Consider the following 17743-nt stretch of genomic DNA (forward strand, 5'->3'; position numbering starts at 1 on the left):
CAAGACATGGCAAGAACTTTTTTAAGATTGTAATGAAGGTCGATTACGCGTTGTAGCAAATAAAATGTTAAGTGAATGGGTCCGGATGTGAAGGAAGATTGTGGTGTAATTTGATGGGCATGTACATATGCTCTACTCTTCGCAAAGGTCTAAAAGATCTCTGAGCACTACTTTATACGCCGTCCTTATACACTATAGCTCTAAACGCAAACTGTCCGAAAGTAGTGTTTCGTCTAAACAATACACAATACAGTTGCTCGGCGCAGGCTTGCCCGAGAACCGATCTTGGATCCGCCCAGGCAATTGCGCCGCCAACGGAACAGTACCAATGTGGTCGACCCCGTCATACTCGAATAATTGAACCGCTGATCCAGCAGCGCAAAGGTTGCCAAACTCCTTCTCGGTAAACGCAACCGGCACCTGTTGATTCGGCCTTCCCTTGATAGATCACGAAACGCATGTTACCCTTAGGCCGGAAGTCGTCAACCGTCGTCGTGGCATTCAACCAGCTCGATCCTGGCTCCCGTCACGTACGGATCCTTGAGGGCCGCGCCAGTGTTCCAAATATCAAAGCATCCGCCCGCCAGATTGGTGAGAAGCTCCATAGCATCTGGCTTCAGGAAATCGCGGTACCGAAGGTCGGGGAGGTAAGCCTTGATTCCCGGCAGGGTAGAGATCACATAACCGGCACTAGAATCAACCTGCATTAATCAACCTGCATCGGATTTAACGTCAACCCCCTAATGCGGAACAGCAGGCGCAATCAACCCCGTGCCAACATCCTTGAAACTCCGGCACGTAAGCCCCCGCGACGCTCTCGGCCCGCATCGTAGTCAGCCCGCCCTACGACCACCCATACATCGCAAACCGTTTCGTCGCCCTAGCCTGCGGGGACTTCTGCGCAACCCACAACATCACTCAAGAGAGGCGCGCGCGTTGAGCTGGCCGGCCATGGACATTGCGTTGCCGAGCAGTCCCAACCCGGGATAGTCGCTGGCTACCACCACGTACCCCTTCCCGAGCAGGGCGCCGATGGCCGGGACACGTTCGTGCCCGGCTTCCTGGTTGCTCCGACGTGTAGGCGCGCAAGCATCGGCGAGGCCGGCCGTCTCGTGGTTCCAGAGGACAATGGTGCGTTTGGCACGTTGCGGTTTGAGCGGGGTATAAATCTCGCCGGAGACGTAGGCGGACTGGGTGGAGCGGATGGAGTGACGTAGATGACTTCCAAACTTGAGAGCCGGGGGGTGCGTCAGTGCGTGTTTTCGATGTTGAGGCCAGCAAGCGCTGAGCAAGCGTTCCCGTCGCGAGGCTGTCTCGGCCGAAGCTGACGAGGCGATCGCGCATGTTAGCACTGTATGACATTAGCGAAGAGTATGATTAGCAAGATTGGGTGAAGCTCTGACGCCGCGACATGAAGGAAAGCCGGATGCTATCCGCCGTGGCTTTTTATAAGGCTCCATCAGCCTCGATTTCCCGAGACATGTTGCTACCATCGGTTCTATGGTAAGAGCTATTGCAGCCGGCCTGTTGGACGCCTACAGATAGATATGGCCCTCTTCAGACCAGTCTTCAGACAGAAAAGGTGAACAGCTTCCAAGTTTTTGCGACGCGTTACAAGAGTTCCGTTATCCGTGACAGGGAGATGGGAATACCGTGACTGCTGCGTAACCCACCTCAACCGTGCGTCCGTGACACCTGCGCTTGGGAAGTTAATTGTTGGCTGGCAGTGGCCACCTGTTCGGAGGCTCCGAGTCAAAGAGCCTGGCTGCATGAGTTTGACAGTGTACAGTATTCTGTCAACGGGACGAGAGAAGGAAGACCGCGGGACCTGACTCCTGAGCGCTCTTCTCGGATTTGATGCTCCCGCCTGCGGTTCGTGTCCCTACCCTGCGCGCGGGAGGTCTGATTCGCGCAGAAAGGATGCAAATCGAAACCCAAGGGTTCAATGGTCAAATCAAAGGTCGACCGATGATCATGATTCATGGGGGCTACTCTCAATGCTTCATAAGCCCGTACCATACCCACGTACGATTCCCAAAATGCCCTATGACCTCCGGAAACAACGGGGGCAGGAAGGCTTTGCGGCACTCAGATGGTAATATGTATTTGTGTAAAGAACAAGGGGTTGGGGTATAGGTACAAAAATGGTTTGATGGAGGCTGCTACGACCGCCCACAGAAAGGACAGGCAACTCAAGGCTATCCGGTTCCGGGCTTCGGGCTTTGTGAGTTCATACAATGAGATGATCGAGCACCTCACTCAATTCCTCCGGATCATAGAAGCCCGGTGTGTGCGGTATCGACGTCGATACCATCGGCTTCTTGACTCTAACGCATCGGATGCCCAACGCCTCGATGCGGTCGACTTCGACAGGGATGGATCCGTCTTCTGGGTACAACATGTGCGTCATGAATGCTCCGGGCTGATATGGGCTGCCCAGGTACGTGCGTCCCATGGTGCTCGTGAGGATGTCCATCTCGTCTGCTGGTGGGGTTGCGTGCCGGATGGGGTAAGCGGCATTCTCGTTTTGCGTGGGCGTCGAGCGGCGATCTGGTGGTGTCATCGATTGTGGTTCTAGGCTGTGGTGGTCATCCACCCACCATTCCAGACCCACGGGTTTTCCCTCCTTGTCTCGGTCGAAGGGATTGATGTAGCCCTGGATGTCCGGGACTGAGGTCCGACGTGCTCGGGAGCGGCGGTCGTCGACTATACATGAGTAGTTGAGCGCATCTGTGATGGCGAAGATGAAGTCGAGAGCAGTGTAACAGCTTGTTTCTCGATCGTAGGAGCCGTTCAGCATCAGGATCTTGACGCGGGAGAGGTGACATCGGATGGGATAGGGTGGTGCGAGTTGCCGTGGTCCCGGGTCTGCCAGCAGCCGTCCGACGCCCGGGACCACTAGACATGGTAATATCGACGTATATAAGGAACCGCAGCCGTACACTATCGTGCGTTTTCGCGAAAGCTGTGATGAGATGAGCGGATTCATGTCCGGGAATATCTCTTGATGTTCGCGATTCACGTAATATATCCTTCGGATGGGCGAGCATAAGGTCTGACAGGACCCTTTGTTGAAGAACAGGTTTTGACTGCATGTTCGAGAGGGTGGCGAATGAGCCGAAAAATCGGATTCCGCAGGACTGGATGCTGATGAGTCATGTCCAGCATCACTGCAAGCATCGAGCGACTTTGTTTGGGAAAGCTCAATCGACCCTCCCGTATTGCCGGGATGAGAGATCTCGCATTGGCCAAAGATGGTGGTTCCATCTCGCAAGGCCGCCGCAATCATGACTGAGCCGCGGTTTGTTTCCAAAACGGGCACAACCTCGGTTCGTGGAGGTACTCGCATAATCCTCATGAACTGGAAAACAGCTGCGTCGAGGTTGTCAAAGAACAACCTCGAGCCCGTCAAGAAGAAGTTGCCGATGGACCCTCCCTCGAAGTTGAACGGCGGCCTACGCGTTGACGACTTGACAAGCTCGTGTTGAAAGTGCGCAAGAAAGGTTCGAATGGTTTCCCGATATGGATGTGATATGCCATCCCAGAGGGGATGGCTGCCCTCTAGTATGTCGAGCCATTCTGCTTTCGCCGATGACCTTCTGTCGCTGGAAGGGTCATCGCAGGGTAACCGATAGCTCAAAAGATCTCGCACTGCTTTTGACTGTAACGGGGTAGCACCAACACATGAGAATGAGGATGATCTAACAAAGGCCGGTAAGTCCCAATGGTACCTACCTCGAATGAGCTCGTCTCGGCCAACCGTACGACCCGTGATCGCAAATCCCCTATGCCAGGACCACCCAACACTTTGATGATCTCAGACGTAGATCCTCCTATACATGTTGTGGAAAAGAATGCAAGTCAGTCTTTGATCCATCAGTATTCATGAATAATCACAGTCTTACCATCGTCGGAAACAGGCATAATGTACGACATATCATCCGTAAAGCCCTGCAGAACGCTGACAAAGGCGTTGACCGCAGAGCCCCCGGAAAATACCGCTATGGACCGCGGACTCGACATTGGCGATACCGACGCACTCCAATGGCCGCGTGCGGAATGAGGGACGGACAAGAAACTTGGTGTTGGCGCTGACATGGTTACGACTACGAGAATTCTTCAAGGGTCGGGTTGAAAGGGAAGCACCGTACATATATGTTCTCGAGCCAGCAAAAGGGCCCCAGCCAGCAAGGTTTTCGCGACAGGCAATTGAGCCACTATGCTTGTGCCCGGACGGCCGACGCGTAGAAACGTCCTTCACTCAAGACGAAATGGGGACGGGTGAGTTCCCTTCTGGCGATCGGCCTCGCCCAGCAGAGGTCGTGGATAAGTTTCGTGTATTCGGAGCCGCGGGGTTCCTCTATTGTAGATATGCAATGGGTTGTGCTTGAGTATCCTCACTTTTCCGGCAAAACGAGGCAGCGTGGTGCGAAGTGGGGTCGTTGTGGGGTCGTTGATGTTTTCGCAGCAAAGGAGTGTGGCCACTGGATAGACGGGTTTTTTGGGAAGTCTAAAACATGAGGGAAGACGCACACTTTTCCCTCCTTTTTGCTGAGCGACTCTCTGCGTATCATACACCACGCCACGGGTATGGGAATGCGTGGAAAGATGATATGGGATTTCGCAGCCTCGCCTCGTCCGTCCTGCTGCGTATGTCATGGCGCTTTGCCCATTGTTTTCGCTGGTGTGTTTTGGGATCCCCGCTGGCGACCGGAGATCATAGTTTGAGCAATGAGAGATACCACGTCCGCTCCTTATTGTGGTTTGGGGACAAGGAGACCGCGCTTATCTTTGCTTAGATCGCATATCCTTGAACCCATCTCCTCGACCTGACACGCGCTTAGGGTTCATACCAGACGATCGGCGCTGCGTCCCGCTATCCGGGGGTTTTGAGTATCGGCATTGGGGGTTCCGATACTTTCCGACGCTTCTGATGTCATGGTTAATACAGCGGACTGTACAAGTACTACGTATATTACTAATAGGGGCTTCTTCACCAACATCCTTCTTTCGTATGGAGATGCATCTGACGAGAAATCGACGCCGGATGGCCACAGAAGCAAGTGTGCGGTGCCAATGAAAACTCGGCCATTTCTCAGATATCGCTGGCCATTGCTTCAAATTCACCTGTGACAGCCCACATAATCGCTAGCGACCGTGACCCTGAATTTGAAGCCTGCCATGTGCAAGTGAGATATGTCTGGCCTTCTTAATGCCAACGGTCCCTTGATCGCCCCGATGCCTGGAACACAGCGATAAAAGTGACGATCCCTTCGCCGTAATCAAGTGTGGAGGCCGACCAATTCGCACCTTGTGTGGGGTGACGGTTAAAATTGATCTGTGGAGAAACGCAAGCGGGGGGAAGCCTGTCACTCCACCGCTGCGCCACAGCACGGCCAGCTTACGTTATGGCACGGCGCACCCAACCAGCCCAACACAACCCTCCAGACGAGCACAACCAAATCATCAAATCGTCGCAGCATCCGTCCCGAAGACCTTACTCTAACACTCGCTGAACATGACTCTCGGGGACGTCATCACGGGACTGGGCCGCGGGGCAACCCGTGGTGTCCTGTCCGCCAAGCAGGGAAACAAGAACTACTACAAGGGAACGGGGTCAGGGAGAATGGGGCGGTGGACGGCGAGAGGTGGGTTTTGGAAAATACTGTGGAGCGAGCAGGGCTGGTGTGCCTATGTGGAGTGGGAAGTGCCAGCCTTATCATGCCGTTGAAGACCAGTCTTTGAACGGATGGGCGAGGGGATGCGTGCTCCTTCGGGTTGCTGACTATGAAACCTTTAAATTCAGGACGGTTCATTCTGGAACCATGGCGATTCAGGCAGTGGATGATACCAAAGGACCTCTCCGAATTTCAGGTTGGTGGGGAAACGGTCCCCGGAGTCGCAAAGAGTTCGGACTCTTTCGACTTCCTTTTCTGTTCAGAAAGACCGTAACGAATACTGACCGCAAACTCGGACTTTCCAGCTCCACCCATACATAGACCAAGAAACCCCCTCGTCCGTCAAACGAGGGCACTCTTTCCGCGACTACTTCAGACCCCACGCTCTCCCCGAAACATATGACAAAGTAGTCGTCGAGGAAAGCAGGAAATTGGCCAATTTGGCGTCCAAGAATATTGCGCGAGCCATGTTGAGGAAGAAGTGAAAAGATGCCGACTGCCGAGAGAATGTCATGGCCACCCGTTTCCGACACTCATACCTTCTTGGGCGTACGAGAGCCTGGACGCCGTGTGGCGCAGTCAGACCGGTTTTGATTCTGTTGATACCACCACCATTCGAATTTATTTATGAGCCGATTTTCACCCCCATCAACAAAGTCGTAAAGGAAAAAGTTTCGGTCAGCGGTAGATGACGGGATTTCGGTGGGATCGTCTGAATGAGTGGGCGGCGGCCTTGGAGAATGGCATTCGCAGCGTACCGGAGGGCTCGATATGAGATAGAGAAGACGGGACCGGGATCGACGTACGTTATTGTAGAGGAAGGAAATACGGGGCTGCCGTTTCATTCGGCTATTTCGACGCTTTTCCCATCAACAACTGCGGAACGGTGTACAACGAAATATCTCCGTAGACTCGCATTTATATAAGATGGAGAAACTCAACGAGAACCACAGGGGAAGGGAAGTGATGTAGATGATGCAGCAATATAGATGTAAACACAAGGGAAAACAAAAAGATGGCCTCTCCTAAATGCTATATGGGCATTGAACGGAGGGGGACAACGCCCACGCCAAAGATTACAAAGCCAGAGTAACTCGGGATGCAAATCCCCCCAGCTCATAATCACACTTGGTGCAGGTTCCCATGCTCCGGCACAGTATTCCTGGCCCTCTTATGAGTCTTCTCGAGCGCAATAAACTTCTCCAACAGCGTCAACACCTCCTGCGGACCCGGCATAAACCATTTCGCCGCGCTGCCCTTCTTGCCGACTGTGGCGGTGACGATACATCGCTTGCTGCGCGTCGAGGCCGGGTTGGACGGGATGAACTGCTGTGAACACGAGGGCTGGGATTGGGCCGTGGCGCCGGGGACTGTGGCGGGCATGTGCAGGTTGAAGTCGGCGGGGAGACTCGCGGGGAAATGTGCGTTGTGGTCCCCGCGCATGGGGATAGCGCCGGGGGATGACGGGGAGTCTTGTGGGATCTCGGGAGGGCTGGTGAGGGGTGTTGCCGGGTCGTCGGTGACGGAGCCAGGGGAAATGACGGCCGTCGGATTGGCCGATGTCGTGGGAGGGGAGAACATCATGCTGCGGAGCTCCTCGAAGGGTGTGGAGGGGTCGCTGCGGCACCGGTCTTTGCTGTTGGAATGCAGCTCCAGTCGGCGGAGGTACTCAAACATGTACTCGTCGGCCCGGTCGTCGCCGACGCACATGATGAAATCCACGCGTTCTCGCGTTGGAAGCATCGCGAGCTCCTCTGCTTCCAGTGCCTCGAGCTCGGCGATGTACTCTTCGGTGTTTTCGACTCCTTGCCCGTTGCTTGTCGTAGACCCACCCGAGATGTTCCGGTCCCGTGCCGCCCTCCCCGTCACCGACCCGACGGACTTCATCCGTCTTGATTGAGGCCCTCGCCCTTGATGGTGTTCCAGGACTCGGCGGATGACCGTCCCTTTATTCACGTTGCGGGGCATCACCTCCAGACTCCTCTTCTTCGAGAGCACGTGGATGGCAAAGGACTTCGTCAGCGCCTGTTCTAGGTGATTTTGACACTCGGCGGCCTGCCAGGAGCCGAAACTCATGTCGGCGTGTCCGTAATGCCACACCATGCCAATCTCTTTTTGCTCAATGTACGATCCTGGCGTACGGCTGTGGCAAGGAATTGCAAATGTCAGATATGACCCTTGTGGAGAAAATGAAAACCCGGCCACCTCATACTCACTCAGTGTAGTATTCGAAAATCTCCTGCACCTGCTTCCGCCAGCTCAAATCCTGATCCGGCAGCATCGTTTCCCACGTGTTCCGATTTGCGTACTTCAAGAAACAACCATTCTCGGCGCTAAAAAATCCCTTTCTTAGTTTGAAAGTTCCTAGCGCTTCCCTTGACAAATCCACGAATCTCACCATAGCCCCACGTTCGGAATCCCATTGAAATCCTCCATCTCCGACTTGCACCGCCCGCTCATAATGTACACCATGTTCCGACGATCGCTCGCAAGCTTCTGGACGAGCGCAGTGACATGCTCGGTGGGTATCCGGCTGGACAGCAGCGTTGATGATGAGTGTTTGTTGAAGTTCATGATGGTTCCGTCCTGGTCCAACAGCTGGAGACGGACGATTGTGAGTATAAACCACAGATTGGCGATGACGGATCTCGGATGAGGGGGTTACTTACGAAGACGCGCTTGCGGGAATGTGCATACTCTGTCAGCACAAGGTTCTCGGGGAGAGGCGGTATACTGGTCGACACGGTCCGCGCCACTTCCTCGTGTGCCTTGATGAGCTCCGATGTGAACGATTCGACAAATGTTTGGGCTAAAGCGGACGATATCCTGATGAGCGGTCGAACATTGGGGACCCAAATTCGCTAATGATGAGATCTTACCGGTGTTGCCGACAACATGGGTATATAGCTCCTTCCACCGCCATGCTTTTTCCTCCTCGCTCATGACCAATGCATCGTGCATGGCTTCAGCGACTTCGCGGATATCCCATGGGTTGACCTGTAATCAAAACGTCAGCTAAATGCAATGGATTTGGGGCTTCGCTCCCGATTTGAGACTTACTCGTAATGCAGAGCCGAAACTTCCATATGTTCCCGCAAACTGTACCGAGATTGGTTAGCTTCATACTCACTGGCAGAGACAGTTGCGCATTCTATAAGACATACTTCGCTGATGATTAGCGGGCCGTGATTCTCTTCCTGACACACAACTAAAAAAGTCGCCCTGTTAGTCTCCGCCTCGAAGCAATGGATAAAATCATGATTGACGAACGCACCAAATTCATGGGATGTAAGGTTCATCCCATCCCGTAACGAAGTGATCACACAGGCATCTGCTATCTGTCGGGCGATGATCCATTGATATCTGTGCTTGATGTTTCAATTTGGTTGGATAACTTACCGTCCAAAGAGCCAGGTAGTGGCTGAACGAGATGTCCTGCTGGAGGTACACAACAGGGTGATACTCAATGCTTCCGTAGCGAGAGTTGACTCGCGCAACAACGTCCGATACGCGACACTCGTTCTCATTTGCTTCCGTTGTTGATAGGGCGACTTGGAGCAGAACAACCTGGAAAGCGGACGTATCAAAAGGGCTCGTGAATTGAAGTGTATCGTGGGCATCGACGAGGTTTACCCACCTTCCCAACCCATTCAGGATAGTCTTGCAGGAACCGTTCGAAAGCTAGCAGCTTCTGTCGGACCCCCTTCACGTAGTCGTTCTTATCGCGTCCAAGGAGTACCTTCATCCCTGCGTACCGTTCCTTCAGCGATGCGATGATCTCTGCCACCTCGGGATTTCGCCTGGGAGTCCAATCGTCAGCGAATGATCTTCGGCGTTAGAAGACCCACCGTGTATTGCAACCAACCTCTTCTCGTTCAGTGCAGCCAGATCAATTCCAATTGGAATAGGCATGACGGAGACTGTTCGATCATCCAGCTGCACGCCCCTTGGCGTCGATTCCAGGCGGAGTAGACGTGTGCATGTCATCAGGAAGTGTCGCATGAACGGATAGGTCTGGAAACCAATCATATCTGCGCCCAGCATTCCCTCGAGGATCTGCTTTCGCACTGTTGAATACAGAGTGTGAGCGAACTTGATGCAGATTGTAGGCGATACCGCACGCTCTCACCGTGAAAGCATCGGAAGATCTCGGAACTCGGAAAAGGGATGTGGAGGAAGAAGGCGATGATGGCATTGGGAAGTTGTTTCCGAAGAATACTAGGCACGAGCATAAGATGGTAGTCGTTGATCCATACTGGTGGGCAAAGGACAGGATGTCAGATGAACGTGCCAAGCACGAGATTGGCACCAGCGTTCCTTTACCTATGTCTCCAGGTCGATATGACTCGACGATTGCTTGGGCGAACTTCTCATTTACGGCCACATACAACTCCCAGGCTTTCTTCTCGTAGGCGGGGCCCTTTGGATAGTCTGGCAGCTGGTAATGGAATGGTTTCCAAAGCACCTACTCAGATAAGGGACGATCCTGTAAGCTCTATGGTCATGAGAAGTACCGGATCAGGCCGAACAATACCTGTTTGCAAAACTGATTGTAGTGGCCCTCGACTTCCTCATCCGTAAGGTAAACCGGAACGCAATGCTTTTCGTTCTTCATATTATCGCGTACATGCGCTAGAGTGTCAGAAGACCAAGCGTCGGTTGATACTCCCAGTGATCCGACCCAGATGGGATTGATCTTGCCCTTCATCGAGTTGAGCGCGTTCTGCAGACCGATGTTTCCAAGGCCAGAGGGCTCGACATGCCACCACGTAGGATCTGGACGAAGCCCCCGGGATTCCGAAGCTTTTCTTTGGCGTTTGAACTCTACGGCGCCCACACTGCGTCGCCTTTCCAGTTGCGCTGCGGGTGCCGGTGGAACCGGCACACTGGAGACCGTGTAAGGCAAGAACAGGGACGCCACGATCGTCCGAGGACCATCTATATTACCGCCCATTCTGCGCTGTAAGCCACCTTGCGGTGACAGCAAGTCAGGGTCCTCTGCTTCGCTGGGATCTTCGTCCTCCTCGTCCTCAGTCTCATCTTCCACTGGAAAGGTTATGAGTCAGTTAGAGCCCGAGGAGTTTGCTATCATTGAAAAGCAAAGGGGAAGGACCTACTGAAGAATAGAGAGATGGGCTCTGCGGTAGCAGCCATTTTCTTTATTGTTAGCGGATGAGTTTGTCAATACAAGGATGTGAGGGCAATTGCGTCAAGAATGAAGCAGGCGACGACGAAAGCTGCTCCGGTGACTTCTTCAAAGACACAAATCGATGGTTTCACAACAGGCCTCGGAGATAGAAGGTGAGCGTCCTTCTGAAGGTTCGAGTTGGGGGCGGTGAAATGGGTGGGGAATTTGAGGGGCCGTGCGTGAGTGAATTCTCTGATATGTGGTGGGTTTGCGAGAGCGAATGACAGCATAGCATGCCTGCCCTCCTTTGCCCGCGTTGCCCGCATGGCTGGCACGAGGATGAAATCGATCGATGAAATCTCGGAGCCGTGACAACATCTCACGCGTCGTCTCATTCCTCTCACCTCTCGGGAAACTGCTCCATGGTCCATTTCATCGCCGTCTGCGAGGCATCAACACGTACGTAGTGAGATCGATGTAGTCGTGTCGCTTGGTACTTCCCTCCGCATTATAAGATCAAGAGCAGCAAACTCGCTCTTTCCAATAGACATCACAATCGTCTGAAGCGAGCATATGCTCACATCATTTCATTGCGCTAGTCTCAGCATATACAGTATATACGATCGTAGAACTTCATGTCATGACTGGGGCTTCTTGAGGTGGCTCGAACATGGTCTGGCAGGGGGAAGGTGCATGAGGACTACTCCCTGATCCCAGGGTTAGCATTCGGTAGGCAGCTGCCAGTAACAGCTCGCTGCTCGTATGCTCGTGTCCAGCGAGAAGTTGAACCCAAGTTGACAATTGGAAACCATCCGCCCAAAACGGGATTCGAAGATGCAAGGGGGTGTGAATCCTGTCCGAAGCCCCCTCCCCGTCAAAACCGCGTGCCTCAAATTTCGTTCATTGCTGTCTGCTTGTGCGCGTCTCAAACGTTGCGTTGCAATTCACGTCCTCCGTCCCTGGGCAATAATCGCTGTTGGGTCTCTCTCCCCGCTCCGAAACAGCTTACACCTTGCTCACCTGTCGCTGCTTGTGGCCGGCAGCAGAGACGTTCCAGAGAGGTTCCCGGCGACGATCCTTTTGCTTAGACTCCTTTCAAGAGTGCAAAATGGTTTCGGTTGCCCAGCTGGTGGTGGTGCTCGAGAACTCGGGGATTATGAGCTTCCACTTCCGGGAGTTGTGTAGCTTATATATAGAGCCGCTCTTGCTGTGAGTTTCGTGCTTTCGACGTCACCTCGTAGTTATACTTGCTTGAACTCACCTTCGACGTGTAGCCGTTTCCAGGAAAGTGCTGAAGATCGCAATGCAGCCAACCCTTTGGGCCCAAGGGTAGGTAGAATCGAAAGGACATCTTCCACACCCGCTGTCAGCTAACGTCTTCTCACGCACCAGTCGGCTGTCCAGTTCGGATTGGTCGTCTACGCCGACTCACCAACAGCGTCACCCATACCAACTCAGAAGATGTGCATCTCGAATGACCCCCGCGCTATAATCCGGGCTATATATAACGTGCGATATTCTCACGGCGGCTTGTCAGGGAATGCGCTTACGGACGGGCTAGTGGGGGCGCTGGAGGTTTGGACCTGGATGTCGGAGTCCTACTACACTGAGTGCAATGTATTGACCCTTGGATTCCGCAGATGTTTTACGACATGACTCCGGAATATCGGGGTCAGGCAGCCACATTTCAACGACATTGTCTCCTCGTGGCGTCTACGCCCGCGAACGATAGACAATCATCGATGCCTGTGGAGCCGAAATACGATGATTTCCATCTGAATCAAGTCATAGAAGTGCTGAGATCGGTATGTCGGTATAAGCGCTTTCTATGACATCCGTTCATGATTCTAATTAAGGCGTCGGCTTCTCCATGATCACAGGAAAATGTTCGGTTTTCGTTGATAACGGGCCGGAAAGGCGTGCTTGAGACTCTACCCCCTAAGGTAAAACTGGTTATTATAGCTTACACCGCGTCATCATTGGGCTAACGTATATACCCCTAGATCAACGTCGACTCTGCGACCCCCGTGTCCGAATTCAGCTACCCCAAGTACCAAAGGCAGCATACGGTTCTTCTGGCGGGGCTTCACATAAACGCTCCGAACGCTGCCGCCGAGCAAGCTCGCAAGCGCATAGCATCCATGGAATGGCAGCAAGGGCCAAGCTCCGCTTCCGGTAACGACAGCGACGCGATTGCGTTAGATAGCCCTTTGAAGCGACCGAAAATGGAGACATTTCCGGATCCGTCCAAGTTGGCATTAGCCACAAGCGATCTTAATGCGAGACCTGTCACGTCGACTAGTGACATCGTTGCGGCTCAAAGCGAGGACAATACAAACATTCCGAATACAACGGCGGAGGTGAAGGACACGGCACCTTCCCACAATGCTGCACCTTCATCTTCGGTCACCGCCAATGCTGGCAAAAGCTCAGAAGCAACGGGTGTACAGCCTAGCTCCATGAGGCCGGAGGCGAGAGTTTCGGAATTGTCGACGCTACAAGCCACTGCTGAGAAGGTTGATGGCTCAGAACCCACGATTGTTCAGGATGTATCTCCTGTCGCAGCTGTTGTGGCCTCTTCAGGATCGACTCCTCCAGCTAGTAGCGGCGCTGTCGGACCTATGACACGAGACCTGCCCATCGCATCAACAGCGCCAATCACTACCTCTACTCAAGGGATGCCGATATCGTCAGCACCGAATACGACGCTACCTCAGCAGTTGCCCAGATCGGCCGCAACATCAGTGCCTACCGTCGCGGGTGCCGTTTCCGCCGCACCACCTGGCATAGAAGTAGCACCTGCAAGCGGCGCGGCAATCCCAGTCCCCCCACAGAACCCGCCGAACCCAACTGCGGTCATTATAGCAAACTTACAACGCGCAGTCGGCCAACATCCCGCCTTACGTGCTCTCCCATTGCATCAGCAGAGAGCATGGATACAAGGGCAACTGATCCGACATCAGCAGGCTCAACAACAACAATTACTGCAGCAGCAACAACAGCAGGCAGCACAGCAGCAGCAGCCACAAATACAGACACAGACGCAAACCCCGCAATCAGTAGCGCAGCAGCAACAGCAGCAGCAGTGCGCCAATTCGCAACCAACGAACGACAGCACGAATGGCCCACTGACCATCAACAGTGCGATAGGCTTGCAGCAGGCGGCTGCGAGTCCCCAGCCAAGTCTTCAACAGCAGCGCGGCGTGGCAATGACTTTACAACAACAACAACTGGCGCAGCTACGCCGGGCGCAGCAGCAACAACTGGCTCAGCAGGTCGCCAGTCAAGCCGCCGCTCAGCAGATTATTGGATCGCAACCGCCGCAGGCTGTAATCACGCAGCAGGCGACTGCCCAACCGAACGGGCCCAATGCCGATCTGGTCCTTCGGCAACAGCAATTGCTAGCCCAGCGACAGCAACAACAACAGCAGCAGCAGGCACAGGGTCAGCAGCTACAGCAACAACGACCGGTTGGCACTCCCCTTCAACGCCCTCCCACAGGGCAACTTCTCGCACAACAGCAGCAGATACAGCAGATTGGCGGGCAGCAGCGACCAGCAGGTGTGTTGACACCTCAGCAGCAGCAATTGCAGATTGTGCAGCAACGACAACTCGCCGCAGCGCAATTCGCACAAAGGCAGCAGCAACAAGCCGCCGCGCAAATCGGCCGCCCAGGTGGGCCTGCACAACCCGCTCTATCACAGGGTCAAGCCCAGCAAGTACAACCGCAGCCAGGGAACGTTGTACAGCATCAGCCCTCAGTACGTCCGATGAACCTCTCGCAGCTCACGCCAATCCAACAGCAGCAGGTGCAGCGCCTTCTCAATATGCAAAGTACTGGGCAGCTATCGGCGCAGCAAGTGCAACAATGGATGCAGATGAACCTCATGCAAGGGCAAGTGCAGCAGCAAAGGCCACCGCAGAACCCGGCCAACCAGGCCTTTTTGATGGCGCAACAACCACAACATGCAGGCGTGCGTCCGGCCACCGCTATTCAGCATCGCCCGCAAGCGGTGCCACCCACGACTACGCGGTTTGGAGTGCAGGCGCTACATCAGCTGCAGCAGCAGAATCAGGAGCACATTGCGCGCAATCAGGCTGCTTTGGGGCCCTCGCAGCAATCGCGAAACTCCCCATCGGTGAACACCTCTGCTATTCCTGGGAGTCAAGTGGGGCAGATGCAGGGTATGGGTGGGCAATCGGCGGACCTGAATGCGCAGAATCAAGCTGCTGTCCGCCAACAGATGTTGCAGGCGCAACAGACGGCTGCCATGGCAGCTGCTGCAGCAGGTGCTGCGCCCGGTCAAGGGCAAATCCAACAACAGCAACAACAGCAGCAGCAACGATTTGCTCAAGCGAACATGCAGACGATGGACGGCAGGAACCCGCAAATGATGAATCAGGGCATCCAGCAACAAGGTCCGACTTCGTGGACTGGAAATGTGACCCTCAATGTTCCGCAACAAAGGTTGAGCTGCGTTGTCAACATTGGGCAAGCTAAGATTGCGAATGCACCTACTTTGCCGGAAGACACGTAAGTTTGATTGTCGCATTTCAGCAAGTTTTCCATTATTTCGTTTGTACTAATCAACATTCCCACACTTCGACATTGCAGGCGATTCGACTTGTGGCCGCAGGAACTCGTGATCCAGCATGTCTTTGACTGCCCGCAAGCGCTCGTCCCGAACCTACTCAAAGACCACATGCTACCCGTTGTAGCACTGAAACTCCTGCCGAGTGGGACGATGCAAGATCAACAAACCCAACGTCGGATCTACGATGCCACTGCAACCTTCTTGCGTGCTCGTGATGCTTGCGGGATCGTGCGGTTCGGCGGGCCGCAGGACCAGAAAGGGATATTGCTCTTTACGCGGGACGCGACGCAGAATCCGAACATGGCTGGCGGACAGACGACGACCCATTTGTATGGCCTGATTTTCGTGAAAGTTCCGTTGAGCTCGCTGATCGAGTATATGAAGAAGATGAGTGTGCCGCAAGCTCCCGATGGTGGCCAGCAGCAGCAACAGCAGCTTTCTCAGCAATCGCAGCAGCCGCCACCATCGCAACAACAACAGCAGCAAATTAATAGCCAGATGGCGTTGCAAGCGATGGCTGGACAACAGCCACAGCAACAAGGGAACCATTTGCAAGCTCAACAACAGGCGGCCATGGCTCAGAGAATGCAACAGATGCAGCAACAGAAGAATCAGCAGCAACAGGCACAACCGCAGCAAGCGCAAGCGCAACCTCAGCAACAACAGATGCTCATGCATCAGGCGCAAGCCCAACAGCGGCTTGCCCAACAACACGCCCAAACCTCTGCACAACAACTCGCACAATTCCAACAACTACCTCCGCACCAGCAGCAGCAGATAATGCAGCAGCAGCAGCAGCAGCAGCAGCGCGCAGCCATGGCCGCGGCAGCCGCAAACCAAGCCGGTGGCGGTGGACCCAACGTCCTAAGCGGCCCCGTTCGTCCCGGCGTCGCCAATCCGAACGGCACTCCCCAACAACAACAAATCCTTCTACAGCAACAGCAACAGCACCAAGCCAACGCCGTCGGCAACAATAACAACCCCGAGAACATCACGCAGAAGATCACGGCGATGCCCGTCGGTCAGTTTATGCAGATCCTGAAGAGCATGGCGGTACCGCAACTCCAGAACCTGGGTCGGATGGCGGGGCTACCGGAAACCCATCGCGCCGCGATTATGGCGGTTATGGCCGGTCGGATGGGGCAGCAGCAACAACAGCAACAGCAGCAGCAGCCTTGAAGGATTTACCTCAGCTGTGTGAGGGAGATGCGGAAGGGAAGAGGCATTTTGTGGATAGCTCTATTTATTTTTGTTTTTCGTCATTTCTGGAGTGTTTGTTTTGATACCCTGGCAAAGATGCCAGCACATGATGCGATGTGTGGTTCCTCCCCTTCCCTACTCAAGTGTGAGCATAGTACTTGTGCTCTGCAGAATAATATACCCCTCCGGCCTCCGTCCTATATTTGGCCCATTTATCTGTGCTTCATGCACGCTACTCTGCAATCCTTTGATGGCCACTTAGCAGTGAAGTTGAAGTGCGTATGTAGTACAGTACACGCCCGAGAAAGTGCAGTGTGGCCTCCACCTGGGGTTAGGTGCGGTCTGGGCAAGATTCCACACCCACTGTAGTCCGCCTAAAACAAGGTAGCCTGCACCCTTTGTTGACTCCGGGTGGACGGCGTCTGTCTGGTGCCCACCTGGCCGTGGAACCACTCGGGATGTTTCCACCTGGCATCCACTCGGTCGGGGGTGGGTCATCCGCCCCTGCCCCCAGCGAGCCCTCCGACTCAAACCCGTCATCGCGCTCTTGTCGTTCAGGCTCAATTTCAAGTCGTGCCCTGGCGCTTCCCCCACCACCAGGACCGTCGACAGCAATCTCATCCCACGCCATCTCATCCAACATCTCCTGGGCGTCTCCGAGATCACTGGCGCGGACTCTCTCGTTAGCGAGCACGTCGATATCGTCCCCTGTTCCGGAAGTTGTGTCCTCGTGCCTGCTGCGGCAGCCGCCACAGCCGCCTTTGCCGCGTTCTCCACCCCCACACTAAGCTGGTCGAGTCTCGCCATCAATGAAACCCCCTGGAGCGTTGTATGGAGCGTGGCAGAAGTCGTAGTATTGTCTCCTCTTTGTAGAATGCGCGGACAGGTTTAGGCAGATTTTACACAAAAACTTGTTGAACGATCACCCGCTTCCTGCCAGAAAATCCCCAAGCATGTCAGACTTCATAGACTGATGATAGATATTCATACAAGTCCACCAGCGGCGCGTGTAGAACTGTGACTTCATCATCATCATCCGAGTCGGACCAGCCGTCATCCAACCACTGTTCGTCATCGGTCATCCAACCACTGTTCGTCCAACAACTAACCCTCATCAGTGCGTGTGTGAGCGGAGTTTGAAC

General features: G+C 54.2%; 4 protein-coding genes across 4 annotated transcripts; 2 read left to right on the forward strand and 2 right to left on the reverse strand.

The window, feature by feature from the left end:
- Positions 1–2230: 2230 nt before the first annotated feature.
- EV422DRAFT_494728 (uncharacterized protein) lies at positions 2231–4023 on the reverse strand (the record flags this gene model as incomplete). The annotated part of the gene is made up of 3 exons (XM_053067763.1): positions 2231–3661; positions 3736–3833; positions 3906–4023. 3 exons carry the CDS (start codon positions 4021–4023, stop codon positions 2231–2233), a joined length of 1647 nt encoding a protein of 548 aa, XP_052926949.1.
- A 1303-nt stretch (positions 4024–5326) lies between these two features.
- Positions 5327–6187, forward strand: EV422DRAFT_408311 (uncharacterized protein). The gene is made up of 3 exons (XM_053067006.1): positions 5327–5648; positions 5807–5874; positions 5984–6187. Exons 1-3 carry the CDS (start codon positions 5519–5521, stop codon positions 6161–6163), a joined length of 378 nt encoding a protein of 125 aa, XP_052926950.1. The 5' UTR covers positions 5327–5518; the 3' UTR covers positions 6164–6187.
- Positions 6188–6661: 474 nt separating this feature from the next.
- Positions 6662–11089, reverse strand: EV422DRAFT_408297 (glycosyltransferase family 20-domain-containing protein). The gene is made up of 15 exons (XM_053067005.1): positions 10796–11089; positions 10213–10724; positions 10002–10143; positions 9808–9933; positions 9544–9745; positions 9316–9478; positions 9078–9245; positions 8953–9016; positions 8843–8886; positions 8739–8777; positions 8558–8675; positions 8348–8487; positions 8077–8276; positions 7895–8011; positions 6662–7821 (listed from the first exon to the last, which is right to left on the reverse strand). Exons 1-15 carry the CDS (start codon positions 10830–10832, stop codon positions 6801–6803), a joined length of 3093 nt encoding a protein of 1030 aa, XP_052926951.1. The 5' UTR covers positions 10833–11089; the 3' UTR covers positions 6662–6800.
- A 671-nt stretch (positions 11090–11760) lies between these two features.
- EV422DRAFT_408395 (mediator complex subunit 25 von Willebrand factor type A-domain-containing protein) lies at positions 11761–16720 on the forward strand. Its single transcript, XM_053067007.1, has 7 exons — positions 11761–12015; positions 12081–12135; positions 12199–12381; positions 12447–12611; positions 12687–12749; positions 12810–15340; positions 15422–16720. The coding sequence occupies exons 1-7, from the start codon at positions 11915–11917 to the stop codon at positions 16578–16580; spliced, it is 4257 nt and encodes a 1418-aa protein (XP_052926952.1). The 5' UTR covers positions 11761–11914; the 3' UTR covers positions 16581–16720.
- Positions 16721–17743: the final 1023 nt, after the last annotated feature.

The sequence above is a fragment of the Fimicolochytrium jonesii genome, assembly GCF_025526975.1.
Source record: "Fimicolochytrium jonesii strain JEL569 chromosome Unknown EV422scaffold_7, whole genome shotgun sequence".
Lineage (NCBI taxonomy): Eukaryota > Fungi > Chytridiomycota > Chytridiomycetes > Spizellomycetales > Powellomycetaceae > Fimicolochytrium > Fimicolochytrium jonesii.

Coding starts and splice junctions, on each gene's coding strand:
- EV422DRAFT_408311 (XM_053067006.1), top strand. CDS start 5,519: ATGACTCTCGGGGACGTCATCACGGGACTGGGCCGCGGGGCAACCCGT. Junction 5,649..5,806: donor GGGGCGGTGGACGGCGAGAG/GTGGGTTTTGGA, acceptor CTTTAAATTCAG/GACGGTTCATTCTGGAACCA. Junction 5,875..5,983: donor AGGACCTCTCCGAATTTCAG/GTTGGTGGGGAA, acceptor CGGACTTTCCAG/CTCCACCCATACATAGACCA.
- EV422DRAFT_408297 (XM_053067005.1), bottom strand. CDS start 10,832: ATGGCTGCTACCGCAGAGCCCATCTCTCTATTCTTCA. Junction 9,934..10,001: donor ATATCGACCTGGAGACATAG/GTAAAGGAACGC, acceptor TTTGCCCACCAG/TATGGATCAACGACTACCAT. Junction 8,012..8,076: donor ATTCCGAACGTGGGGCTATG/GTGAGATTCGTG, acceptor GGGATTTTTTAG/CGCCGAGAATGGTTGTTTCT.
- EV422DRAFT_408395 (XM_053067007.1), top strand. CDS start 11,915: ATGGTTTCGGTTGCCCAGCTGGTGGTGGTGCTCGAGAACTCGGGGATT. Junction 12,382..12,446: donor GGCTAGTGGGGGCGCTGGAG/GTTTGGACCTGG, acceptor TGGATTCCGCAG/ATGTTTTACGACATGACTCC. Junction 12,750..12,809: donor TTGAGACTCTACCCCCTAAG/GTAAAACTGGTT, acceptor ATATACCCCTAG/ATCAACGTCGACTCTGCGAC.